This window comes from Engraulis encrasicolus, chromosome 15, assembly GCF_034702125.1.
Source record: "Engraulis encrasicolus isolate BLACKSEA-1 chromosome 15, IST_EnEncr_1.0, whole genome shotgun sequence".
In the NCBI taxonomy this organism is placed as follows: domain Eukaryota; kingdom Metazoa; phylum Chordata; class Actinopteri; order Clupeiformes; family Engraulidae; genus Engraulis; species Engraulis encrasicolus.
Genome location: NC_085871.1, coordinates 39880899 through 39894234, shown reverse-complemented (window position 1 = coordinate 39894234; position 13336 = coordinate 39880899). Strand labels below are relative to the sequence as shown.

At 43.1% G+C, this 13336-nt stretch overlaps 1 protein-coding gene across 1 annotated transcript in view; it reads left to right on the top strand.

Moving 5' to 3' along the window:
- The first annotated feature begins 460 nt into the window (after positions 1-460).
- LOC134464275 (glycerol-3-phosphate dehydrogenase 1-like protein) overlaps positions 461-13336 on the top strand; it is a 15585-nt gene continuing 2709 nt past the window's right edge. The window contains exons 1-9 of the mRNA XM_063217746.1: positions 461-575; positions 881-1058; positions 6602-6742; positions 7689-7827; positions 9331-9443; positions 11263-11382; positions 11999-12112; positions 12879-12985; positions 13285-13333. Coding sequence (XP_063073816.1) covers positions 535-575; positions 881-1058; positions 6602-6742; positions 7689-7827; positions 9331-9443; positions 11263-11382; positions 11999-12112; positions 12879-12985; positions 13285-13333 — 1002 coding nt within the window. The 5' untranslated portion in view covers positions 461-534. The remainder of the gene's footprint in view (positions 576-880; positions 1059-6601; positions 6743-7688; positions 7828-9330; positions 9444-11262; positions 11383-11998; positions 12113-12878; positions 12986-13284; positions 13334-13336) is intronic.

The window sequence follows — 13336 nt, the reverse complement described above, 5'->3', positions numbered from 1 at the left end:
TCTCTCTCTCTCTCTCTCTCTCTCTCTCTCTCTCTCGTGACATTGCAACTTGAATAAACTATTTTTGGCGATTATTTGAGAGATCTAACTGACGAGATTTAAGAGTACATCAACTCACAGGCCTATAGCAAACTACTATGATACGTTGCCTTCACTCTATCCTAGGTTTACCCACGCATGACACTGAAACCCACAAACTGTTAAAAAAAAAAAACACACACATAATTCAAAAAGTCTTATTTAGCACGTCATTCGACGTCATTGGGCCTACTTCCCACAGCTTTAGGAAATAGCACTAATTTCAGTCTAACAGACAGGTGAAAACAGCGGACAATGTAGCCTACTCCAGTCTAGTTCTATTCACAGGCTACTGAATGGAGAGGTAGGAGGAGCCGTGTTAACACCACTGTGGTAAGGGCGGACAAGGAAGTGGAGAGAGACAAATCAAGAGAACGGCAGGCGTTGACACATACAGTTCATTTCTGCCGTTTCGCATAGCAGTAGGGCTTATCCATAATTCAATTTAGGAACACTATGCCTGGGAAGAAAGTCTGCATCGTCGGCTCAGGAAACTGGTTGGTAGCCTTTTGCGCCAACTTCTGCTGTACAAGCACGCGCCAGACTAATTTCATTAAATAGAGTGCCCTAATCTAATGGTCAGCGAAGGTGTTTATGTAATGTGTAGTGATACCCTTCTGTCCAGGGTGTGAAAAATGAATATGTCTCAGGTGTTTTGAATTGTGTGTGTGTTTATGGTTGCAGAAAGACTGCCGTGTAAACTGTCTGTCAAAGAGTATTTGAATGACTTTCTCTGCGCCATAGTTAGTGGAAACGGATCCATTTGACGTTTGTCATTTGATGTTTTTTTCTCATTCCATAGGGGATCGGCAATCGCCAAAATTGTTGGGCACAATGCGAAAGGCAACAACAGATTTGACCCCATTGTGAATATGTGGGTGTTTGAAGAGATGGTCAATGACAAGAAACTCACCGAGATAATCAACACGGAGCACGAAAACGTCAAATATCTACCCGGGCACAAACTTCCCAAAAATGTGGTGAGTAGCCTACTCTGTGTGTCCGATTGTGTATTGTGGCTGACTGGAGATACCATTGACAGTGCCAGACTTAAGCCTATTGAAAATGCCAGTTGCATGACAAGAGTGTTTTGGTCTTTGCACAGCCATTCCCACAACCGATATTTATGAATGGCGTGGCAATAGGCTGCAACACGTTTGAAGGTCAACACATTGATTTTTTTTTCCATGGGAGTAGTGCTATATGTTGCAGTGCTATTATACAGTTAAATAAGCACTGCAACATTTAGTATCTATTCAAGATTGGGTATCGAAACAGCCAGCCAGGGAAGCCGACTGGGGACAAAAGGGACAAAGGGGTCAGTGGTCTCCGGCACGGAGAGAGAAGGGCCCCAGCATTTGGTCCCTATTACATTGTATGTATGGGCGGTAGGGACTTCAAGATGACTTTGTCCTAGGCTCAGCAAAAGCTGTCAGCGGCCCTGCAGCCAGTTCTCAAGTTCCATGACATGCACAATGATTCAGCTCTGATAGATCTGTTCAAATTGCTGTTAGACTAACCAATTAGTTCACTAATTGTTGGGCGGTGTCCAAAAATGTAGGGGGAAGTTACTGCAACTTTTTTTGGTTGCTATACCTTCCTTCTTACTGCTTCTCATGGCTTGAGTCCAGGGGCGGAGCTCTATGGGGGGGGGGCATTTGCCCCTGGGCCCTGTGCCCTCCTGTATGGGTGTTGGGGCCCTATCATGACCTTTGCAGGCTGTGTAGGCGGCCCTATCGGTGTTTTGTCCTGGGGCCCTGTGTGCTATTGTTCCGCCACTGCGTGAGTCGTCATAAAACGGTTACTACAGCAATGTAGTGCCATTAGCTCACACTTTGTGTTGTAGTATCACTCAGTCATGTAGATAACCACAGACAAACAGATAAAATTTAAGTCAACGATGACCTTTGCCACAGTCTGGTGTGATGGGCCAACCTTTAACCTTTGGCCCTGTTAGCCTGTCATCGTTACCAAGTGTGTTTCAACAGTGTGAAGTGCAGTGGTTCAATGGGAGAATGACTTAACCCTTTGTCATAAACTTACCAGATGACCAGACTGACTCTATAGGCCAGGGGTGTCAACCTCAAATTGACCGAGGGCCAAAATCAAAATCTGGATTGAAGTCGCGGGCCAAACTCAGTATGTTTTTGCAAAAATTTACTAAAATTGCTCATGTTTAAATTTATGTTTGAATAGATTCCCATCATAGTTCAAATGTGCCTGCACATATTCTGTTGCATTTCATTGTGAGCTTTTTCAATGGCCTGGGCCCACTCATTTTCCTTTGATATGCGAATTTTCATGTTCAAATCTTAATACGCTATACAGTTGTGGTGTATGTGGGCCAACTGTAATACATATTTGAAATGATCTGGCGGGCCAAATAAAATGGCTCCGCGGGCCAAATTTGCCCCCCGGGCCTGAGTTTGACATCCCTGCTATAGGCCATATTGTCATTGTGTTTTTGTGTGTCTTTAATGTGCGTTTACATGTGGATTGTGGAGAAGTGTCATGCAAGACAAATTTCTGTGCAAACATAAAAAAAAATCCTATGTTATTTTATCTTACTCTCATCATAATGGTAATATCTATGTCTTAATCTGTTCTCAGTAATGTCATAGCAATGTTGTTATAATGTAGTTGAGTATTTTCAGCAAATGGAGAATAGGCCAGTCGGTGACTCCGTCTGCAGTAAGAGGCTATGTTGAGGACAGTTGATTTTACTACTATAGTAATGGTGAAGTCATTATGTCTTGACCTTGTGTACTGTTGTAGTGGTGTATTACTATGGTAGTTAACGTTTTTCAATGAATATAAGATAATTTGCTGGTGAAACAATGTGTGTTATAAGGCTACGATAAATATTAATTAAGGGCGTTTTTACCATGTTTAAAGGGTTTTTAAATAGTTCAACCACCTTGACTCAAAGGAGAGTGCTTTGGACATAGCTCAAGAGTCTGCCAAGCCTAAAAGGAATAACCAGATGCACCCCTTCAACCTGGAGTAAAGACTATAGAGCGCTCACTATTCTTTCCTTTTGCTACTGAATTATTAATGATTAATTTGATCACAAAAGTTCTTTGATTGTACTGATCTTCCGATCCTGACCAAGGGCCATGGGCGTTGGCTCAGACACTGTAGTGTAGTCAGTCTTTGACCTAGTTGGCATTGGTTCAGGTCTTATCGGACGCAAGTTTTTTCTGAATGCCCCTTATTTTGGTGGGATTGACTAAAGTCTTGCGTTGTGCAATATGTAATTGCCACAGACAGTACAGAGAATGGCACAATAGTCCAGTAGGCTAACACTGTCATCAGTCACACATTATTCAAGGGACATTTAAAAAAAACCTGAACACAGTTTGTCATTTGAGGTTGTTAATGGGCATGGAAAACATTTGAGCTTTCTTGTGGCACTTTAAAGTCATACTGTGTAGTAATACAGTTACTGTAGTCCTGTGATGTCAGTTTGCCCCTATATAGTAGTACTGTTGTAGAAGTGTAGCAGTAAAATTCCATTCTGAATATTTTTTGCATTTATTTGATGGCATCTATGTTTTTTATTTATATGTTATTTATTTCCATGATATTTTGTTGTTTTGTTCCTAAAAACAACTATACTGTACGTAGTAGTGCTGTCATAGTAGTGTGCTGTAATAGCACCTCTAAACAAAAACAAAATCATGGGTATTCTAGGCATTCCATCCATTCCACATCCACCTGGGTGTAGTAGTATCTTTGGATCTGATAGCAATAGCATTCAATTACAAACCCCAACTCCGATGAAGTTGGGACGTTTGGTAAACAGTGAATAAAATCAAAATGCTATCATTTTCAAAGCATTCAATCTATTCATTAGATGGAGAATAGTGAAAAGACAACATATTAAGTGTTAAAACCGAGAAAAAATATTGTTTTGGGGGACATATGTACTCATTTCTAATTTGATAAATCCAACATGTCTCAAAAGAGTTGGGACGGGGATCAGTGAAATTTAGTAAACATCCAAATAAGATAAAACAACAAAGAAGAACATTTCAAAATGAATTGTACTGACGGACAATATAGGTTTCCAGGTATAAGATCATCACAGAGAGGCTGAGTCACTCAGAATTAAAGATGCAAAGGGAATAATTACCATAGTTATTACATACATTTTTGAATTCCCTTTGATTTACCATGATTGAGTGTATATAAGACATATTTTTGTTAATAAAATCATTGTATAGGTTCATGACATCATGAAATATATATTGGCTGTAGTCTCACTCTAGCACTCCAGGAGTTAGAGCTATTGAAAATTGACCATATTAAGAATGCTTAATGCATGAAAATGATACAGGGGTGTAACATTCTCCTAAGCACCTGAGCTCACTTGAAATAGACCCAGAAGACATGGGAAACTGTCCTTTGCTTACAGAAGTCAGCAGAAGTTGTAGAAGTCCATTCTTTTTGACAATAATAGAGCATTGCACATCCTGTGCTACAGTGAAAATGGACCATCCAACTTGTGTTAGTGCTAGCTTCAAAAGTCAGCCTCCATGATGGCATGCGGGTGCAGTAGTGCATTGGTTAAGATGTTCTCACTCATCTGTAGAGTTAAATACAGTGTTGAATGGTATAAATGGGTTTTAAACAGCATGAAAAGCCACTCATGCATTATATTTTGAAGGGAGATCTTCGATTACTGTCACATAGTAAGGTCAAATTGCATTCTCTACTATGTTTTAACAGTTTGGCTCCATCATAAGGACCAGCAGGTGATAAAATGGTGGGCTGTTGGTCAAGACCTGTCACACTGTAAGCACTACAGAAAGGAAAACATTGCAAAACATGACAAGGAATACACCCACCATTTAAGCTGGTGAAATCATGTCCAAGATAGGAATTAACACTGTTTTTTTTATATAAAATCATCTCATCGGTTAATGTATTTAACTGTTAAGTGTTGTCTTTTGTTTTGTTTTTAGCCTTCCTCGACATTTGCTGCCATTTATTGTCCCCGTCCCAACTCTTTTGAGACGTGTTGGATTTATCAAATTAGAAATGAGTACATATGTCCCCCAAAACAATATTTTTTCTCGGTTTTAACAATGAACATGTTGTCTTTTCACTATTCTCCATCTAATGAATAGATTGAATGTTTTGAAAATGATAGCATTTTGATTTTATTCACTGTTTACCAAACGTCCCAACTTCATCGGAGTTGGGGTTGGTAAATGACATTGATGTTATATTATTGTTGTAGCAGTAATAACTTAGTATAACTGTTGTTATAGATTCTCTAAACAGTATTTCAGATAATAGGTATTGCAAGGCATTCCATTGTGCAGACATTAGCAACTTTCGAATAGATGCTCAAAACTTGAAATCCTCTACCAGTGCACAGTACCAGTACCAATACAGGATCATTTACACTGCATGCAGTGCCCTTGATTAAGACATCTGAGTCCACTTGTACCTTGTACTGCACCTAAAGTGGAATAAGTTGCTTTGGATCGATGTGGCGGTGGCCCTGTGCGCATCTTGCCTGGTTAACACCAGACCTAATCACAAGTGAGATTAGCAGTGCATTCATGTGCTCTTCCGAAGTAGATATTATCTAGTTGCGAAGTGGTATTTACAAGTGCGTTGCGTTCATGTGCTTTTTTGATGTCGTTTACAAATTAAAAATGGCGAACCAGAGTGAGACTCGCCAGTTTTTTTTTAATAAAACGATTATAGATTGTTGTTCATCAGCTACAGCAAGCAAATGAATTAGGAAGTCAAAAGGTAAACATGCGGAATATTTTCTGACACTGTCATTTACCATGACTGTCTGAACATACTGATGCCGGTTTTTGAGTATTTCAACTTAGCGGTTGCCATGGTGAGAGTAGGGCCAGCTGTTCTGTGCGTCATCATCTCGTAAACTCGTTTATCAAAATTTTCTCCGAGTTGTCCAGTGGTAAATACCAGAAGCGGTGACGTTCATGTGTGCTTCGAATGTCGGCATTTGGTATTTACGATAATTACGAGACCACATGAACGCACAATAAGTCTGGGGAGTTGCCTATTGTAAATTCCGTATGGGGCCGGAATACTTGGCTATTATGACACACTGCCCTGCTCTCTGATTGGGCAGAGAAACTGTTAAGGTCGGAATGCTTGGCCATTATGACACAGGTACCATGATCTTGTACGTTATGAGTCATCCTCGCCATACTGTCTTTCAGATCGAAACGATTGTGTAGAACTAAAGGCAGTATGGGAGTTCCCAGGCTAGTGCGCATCCAGCACCCAGTATATCCTCAATGTTACAATATGTACTGCACATGATTTGTCACTATGGGAGGGAAATCTGCTAAGTGTACTGCTCCATGATGAACTAAGGTGTGTGTGTGTGTGTGTGTGTGTGTGTGTGTGTGTGTGTGTGTGTGTGTGTGTGTGTGTGTGTGTGTGTGTGTGTGTGTGTGTGTGTGTGTGTGTGTGCGTGTGTGTGCGTGTGTGTGCATGTGTGTGTGTGTGTGTGTGTGTTGTCCTCCAGGTAGCTGTTCCTGAGGTGGTGGACGCCGCTAAGGGGGCTGATGTGCTGATCTTCGTGCTCCCGCATCAGTTTATCACCCGCATCTGTGACACGATCAAGCCCCACGTCAAGACTGGAGCCATCGGGATATCACTCATCAAGGTGAGGTGACTTACCGTGCAGTCACACCACGGGCGTTGAACGCGTGGAAAGATGCGGATGTAATTGACTTTGTATGGGAGAGGAGGCGGCAGATGCGTGAAAAGCAGCAAAGCGTTTCTAGAGGTGAGAGCGTCAAAAGCCGAGGGCGTCAAAAGTTGAACTTCATCTTAAAATATGTAATGATCTCGGCGGCAGCAGGCGGCAGCCAATGGAATGTTCACATTTTTCTAAACACGAGCGTCGGTTGGTCGAGATTCCTGGCCGAACGCTTCAGGTTGAATCGTTCGCCGCGTTCAACGCCCCTGACCAGTGCTTTCCAGGCAGGAGTCAGCAGCGTTGTGGCTCTTTCAACGCCGCCGGTGTGACCGCAGCATAAGTGTAACCACTCTGGAGCTCTAGAGCAGGCTTTCCCAACCTTTTTTGTCTCGTGTACCCCCTAAAGCCTTTTCATTGCGCCATGAGTACCACCTAACTCATGTTTTATATCGCTTTCTCTATCCCAGTGTGACTTTGTTACGTTACATTACATTATGCTAGTACTATGTTCCATGCATTTGATAAAATTATTTTTTTCTAAGTACCCCCTGCAGTGTGCTCACGTACCCCTAGTGGTACACGTACCTTTGGTTGGGAAATACTGCTCTAGAGGTCTGACACACCATAAAAGCCTAACAGGACCAGAACGAGCAGCCGGTTCTTTTTGTAATACACTCACTATATGAACAAAAGCAGAACTGAGCCGTTTTGCCATGATGCCATGTTGGTGTGTGTGTATTTAGCCGGGTTCAAATCGGCGTGTTATCTTTCTTTGTTGTTATGATGCGATGTTGGCATGTGTGTGTGTGTGTGTGTGTGTGTGTGTGTGTGTGTGTGTGTGTGTGTGTGTGTGTGTGTGTGTGTGTGTGTGTGTGTGTGTGTGTGTGTGTGTGTGTGTGTGTGTGTTTAGGGTGTGGATGAAGGTCCAGAGGGTCTGCGTCTGATCTCCGACATCATACGTGAGAAGCTGGAGATGGACGTCAGCGTACTCATGGGGGCCAACATAGCCAACGAAGTCGCAGACGAGAAGTTCTGCGAAACCACCATTGGTAGGTATTTGTGTGTGTGTGTAATCAGGATTATTGAACAATAAACAACTTTTGTGCTGCATGCTATTTAACATTAGCCTGGTAAACCAGCGCCACCTGCTGGACGCTGAACATTTTTCAGCTGCGAGTGGGTCTGGCCTCGGATCTGAGAACGTTTTGAACACTGTGCCCTGAGTCTGGCAAAACCAATCACAACACAGAGATTTATTTTGAATCAAAGCGGGCAGGGTTTTGAGGGAGTGACGATGAAGCTCGCAACACCATTGGGAAAGCACATCAACGGCAAAGATCACCGATTGGTCAGAGCGCCGGCACGGTTTGAAAAAACAACAGGTTGTTCTCATCAACAATCTTCGGAGGTATCGTTCATCGGGGCCAGACTAAATTACTCCGGTCTCACATTTAGGCTGGTTTATCAGGCTGATTTAACATCACTAAATGAAATATAACCAAGAGTGTTTTATTTATAGATAGAGAGTAGTGGTGTGCATTGGCACTCCCCTCACGATTCGATTCGATTACGATTCGGGAGGTAGCGATTCGGGAGATAGCGATTCGGGAGGTAGCGATTCGATTCGATTCGATACGATTCAATTCTACAATGCATTGCAATGCATTACATTTCTACTGAAAGCAAAGCAAATGTTTCATCAGTCAATACAAGTAGTCAGATACTGAGCAACATTTTATTGGCTGTTTTCTGTATCAGTCTTGCATTTTTCAGGTGGTTTTATTTAATTTAACATTCATTTGCTCCTGAAATATCCACGGATGTAATTTAAATTTTAAACATTTGATTATGGAACTTGCCGCATTGAATTTAATTGTCCATGCTCCCCATTGCATTGCATTGCCGAATCGATTGTTGTTGACACCACTAATAGAGAGAGAGAGAGAGAGAGAGAGAGAGAGAGAGTGTGTGTGTGTGTGTGTGTGTGTGTGTGTGTGTGCATCTGAGAGTGAGGGTGTTTGGGGTGCATCTCTATTTGAGACAGTGGGTGAGCCCATCCTCTGGATGCTCTGTTTTGCTACGGTGTGCTACGTTTCACCTACTGTATACACATACAGGGGTTGGACAAAATAACTGAGACACCTGTCATTTAAGTGTGGGAAGTTTCATGGCTCAAGTGGACCAGCCTGTTGACCAATCTTCATTAATTGCACATTGTTACACGCACACCAAGAATTTCTCCTTTTTGAGCTCTGATATGTCACCCATAATGTTGTGTGCATTGCAAAATTGAACCTTCACACTGCTAATTGAACCTTCACACTTCACTTTAGTGGTGCAATGTGCAATTAATAAAGATTGGCCAACAGGCTGGTCCACTTGAGCCATGAAACTTGCCACACTAAAATGACGGGTCTCTCAGTTATTTTGTCCAACCCCTGTACATGCACATGAATTAATCGTCTTGCTACATTTCATGCACCTTGAACTCGGCCAGTATGTTCATTTCCCGTGAATCTGATTTGCTAACTGAAGCTCCGCCCACCCGGCAGGTGCCACTAACTCAGCCAATGGGCAGCTGTATAAGGAGCTGCTGCAGACGCCAAACTTCCGTATCACGGTGGTAGCGGAGAGCGATACAGTCGAGCTATGCGGCGCTCTGAAGGTAATGGACATTCCTGAAGCATGGGCACACACACACACACACACACACACACACACACACACACACACACACACACACACACACACACACACACACACACACACACACACACGCACACACACACTGTACATACCTACCCAGTGCCCACAAACACAGCACAACACTGACAAGCACTGACATGCCTTTATTGTCAAAGGCTCTTTTTATACTGTATCACACCCGGCATAAAGCATTAGCTGAACACAGACATACTGTATACTTTTGTAGGTATATTGTATACTGTTGTAGGTATAATCTAGGTCTCTCCCACACCAACACACACAGACATACGTTGCTACATTTGTATTTTATGGAGAGAGAGAGAGAGAGAGAGAGAGAGAGAGAGAGAGAGAGAGAGAGAGAGTCCTTCTACAGTGCAAGGGGACAAGTTCATGTTTTCAAACTAGTGGGTCCCCACGTTTCTGGTTGATTGACAACTTGAAATTAGGCTTTACGCGAGGTAGACAACAAAATAACACGTGGAAATAACCAACAGCAGTAGTCAACAGTGTTTCGGTTTGATTTCCAAATAATGTTGGTTACAATGAAATGTTTGATTGACTACAGCAGAAATAATGAAGATAATGATAGGCCTAATTTTATTTTAATTTTTCTAAACTTTTTTAAACAATGTCAAGAAAATGGTCCTGCATGAAACTGGCCGACAAACATGCCCAAACCACTTGTTGGGGAAGGAGAGTTTTACATGTCCAGTGCACTGTCCTTCTCGCGCTCATGTGCGCCCTGCTTCTCTCCTGCGATCCTGTCCTTCGAGGGAATAGCCTTATTGCCACCTTAATGGACGACTATTACATGTTATTGGACACACACGTGTCAGGTGTAGCCTATATTCGGATAGTCGTGTGCAAAACGGCTAAACTCAACCGGAAGATTATTACTGTAGGCTATTGATTGATGTGCGCCTGAACTCCCAGCTGTTAAAAAGAAGGGACGTTGGTCCATTGATCCCATGACTGAAGGCACATTTCAATATGCAGCTGTATATTGCACAATTGTTCACACATCATGTCAAATGACAGAAAGTGACAATAAAAGCTGACTTGACTTGACTTGAAATCACAAATTAGAAGTCTCTTGCAGTTGTTGACCTACTGTAGTAGGCTAAATTAACACAGCGCTCCCAGGAAGGGTGCACCAATTCAAGCAGGTAGAAGTTCGGTTATAGCCAAAATATACAATGTAAAAACATTTTGTAATCATGTAGGCTACATGGTTATGTTAATGAGTTGTTGCGCTACAACTGCTGCTCAAGTTGGTGATCATCTCAAGTCCAACTTGAAAACGGCGTACACCGTCTGAGAGCAGTCGTACGGATTTCATCTTTCCTTCGCTTACGACGAGATTTGATAAAAGACAACTGGTCGTAGGAAAAGAACGTACGCACGACGTACGTATGATTCTCGTCGTACGCTACTTTGATAAATGAGGGCCTCTGTGTGCGAGTGTGAGAGAGAGACAGAGACATAGACGGAGAGACAGAGAGATAACAGACATATCCACATGTAACGGAGGCTCACTAGCAGAGTTGGCGTGGAACGTTAGTAAACCTCCCTCCCGAAAGCCTCATACAGTGTCAATGCTGTTGGGCTGGGGGACTGGTCGTTTAGTCCAGCGGTCTCGTACTGTGCCTCCCATTGTGAACCGATATAGTTGACGAGGTCGCAGGTTTGCATCCCCAAGGGAGACGAACAGGTGCAGGAAGACATCCGTCACACACAGGAAGATAGACTTATATCCAGTATATATTTTCCTCCATCAGAACATTGTTGCGGTGGGTGCTGGTTTCTGTGATGGACTGGGTCTGGGGGACAACACCAAGTCAGCGGTGATCCGCCTGGGCCTGATGGAAATGATCGCCTTCGCCAAGATCTTCTGCAAGGTGAGTATCCTAGAGTGTCAAAAAGTCCTCAGTAACCAAGACTTGGTCATTACAGTTTTTAAGATAATAATTTAATGACAGTACCTGCACTATCACCTTAGCAACATGTTAATAATGAGTAGCCTCTTAATGCAGATGGGGTCGCCGGCGGGCTTATTTACTTTTTGCTGAAAATACTCTACTACATCTTAACAACATTCTCTAACATTACAGAGAGCCTTAAGTTACAGATTAAGACATAGCCATTACAATTTTGGTGACAGTAAGTTTTAACATAGATTCTGCGCTAAGGGGTTAAATGTACACACCTATGGAAATAAAACTGGTCTTGCCTGGCCCTACGATGGCCAACCGGTAGGGCACTCGCCTGCCATGTGGCTGACCTGAGTTCGATTCCCGGCCCGGGTCCTTTGCCGACCCATCCCCGTCTCTCTCCCAAGTCGCTTCCTGTCCACCTCTCACACTGTCTACACTATCAAAGTCGAACGTTGAAGGTGTTGCGTCACTGAGAAGGTGCGGCCTGGCTAATAATAAATAATAACAAATCTTGCCGTGCCAGGGACCTGTGTAATATAAATAGTAATATAATAAATAATAATACATCTTGCCGTGCCAGGGGCCTGTGACCTCGGTGACCTTCCTGGAGAGCTGTGGGGTGGCCGACCTCATCACCACCTGCTACGGGGGACGCAACCGCAAGGTGGCTGAGGCCTTCGTCACCACGGGAAAGGTGCACACACACACACACACACACACACAGGTACACACGCGCACACACCTTTTAGGCTATGCCCTTCGTCATAACGGGAAAGGTGAACACACACACACACACACACACACACCTGCTATGGGGGACGCAACCGCACAGTGGTGGAGGTCTTTGTCACGACAGGAAAGGCATACACACACACTCACGCTATGGGGGACGTAACCGCAAAGTGGCATAGGCCTTCATCACGACGGGGAAGGTACACACACACACACACACACACACACACACACACACACACACACACACACACACACACACACACACACACACACACACACACATACACACCCACACACACACACATACACACACACCACCAGTTAGGCTTCCTTATTGTGAGAAGATTGGTGCTATGATGCATTCACTACGTTTACATGATGAATTTCGAATTAATAATTCAGAATTAAATAGTTCTGTTGAGTTTACTTTCATCTTTCCTTTCATTCTGAATTAAGAGGTGTTTACATGACGTTTTCAAAGTGGAATTAAGCTTTGTGTTAATGGGTCTTTTTCTGCGATTTGTCTGTCTTGCCCCCCCCCCCTCTTTCTCACACACACACACACACACACACACACACACACACACACACACACACACACACACACACACACACACACACACACACACACACACACACACTCTCTCTCTCTCTCTCTCTCTCTCTCTCTCTCTCTCTCTCTCTCTCTCTCTCTCTCTCTCTCTCTCTCTTCCCCCTCTCTCTAGTCCATTGCTGAGCTGGAGGCTGAGATGCTGAATGGCCAGAAGCTTCAGGGTCCTCAGACGTCTGAGGAGGTCTACAAGATCCTCATGAAGAAAAACATGATCGAAAAGTTAGTTCAAACATTTTGCACTAAGTGTGTGTGTGTGTGTGTGTGTGTGTGTGTGTGTGTGTGTGTGTGTGTGTGTGTGTGTGTGTGTGTGTGTGTGTGTGTGTGTGTGTGTGTTTTCCTGTTATAATTTGTAATTTTCCCCCTGATTTCCAGACTAAAATATCGTGAATAAAATGAACGTCAAACGTTTCCTGTCTCTCTCTCAAACTATCCTGTCAAGAATACAGTCTAAAAGACCAAAAAATATATCTTTTAAAAATGCTTTGTTCTCAACAATGTACTCATCTCACTGTTTGCAGGTTCCCACTGTTCAAGTCGGTGTATCTGATCTGCTTCGAGGGCAAGCCAGTG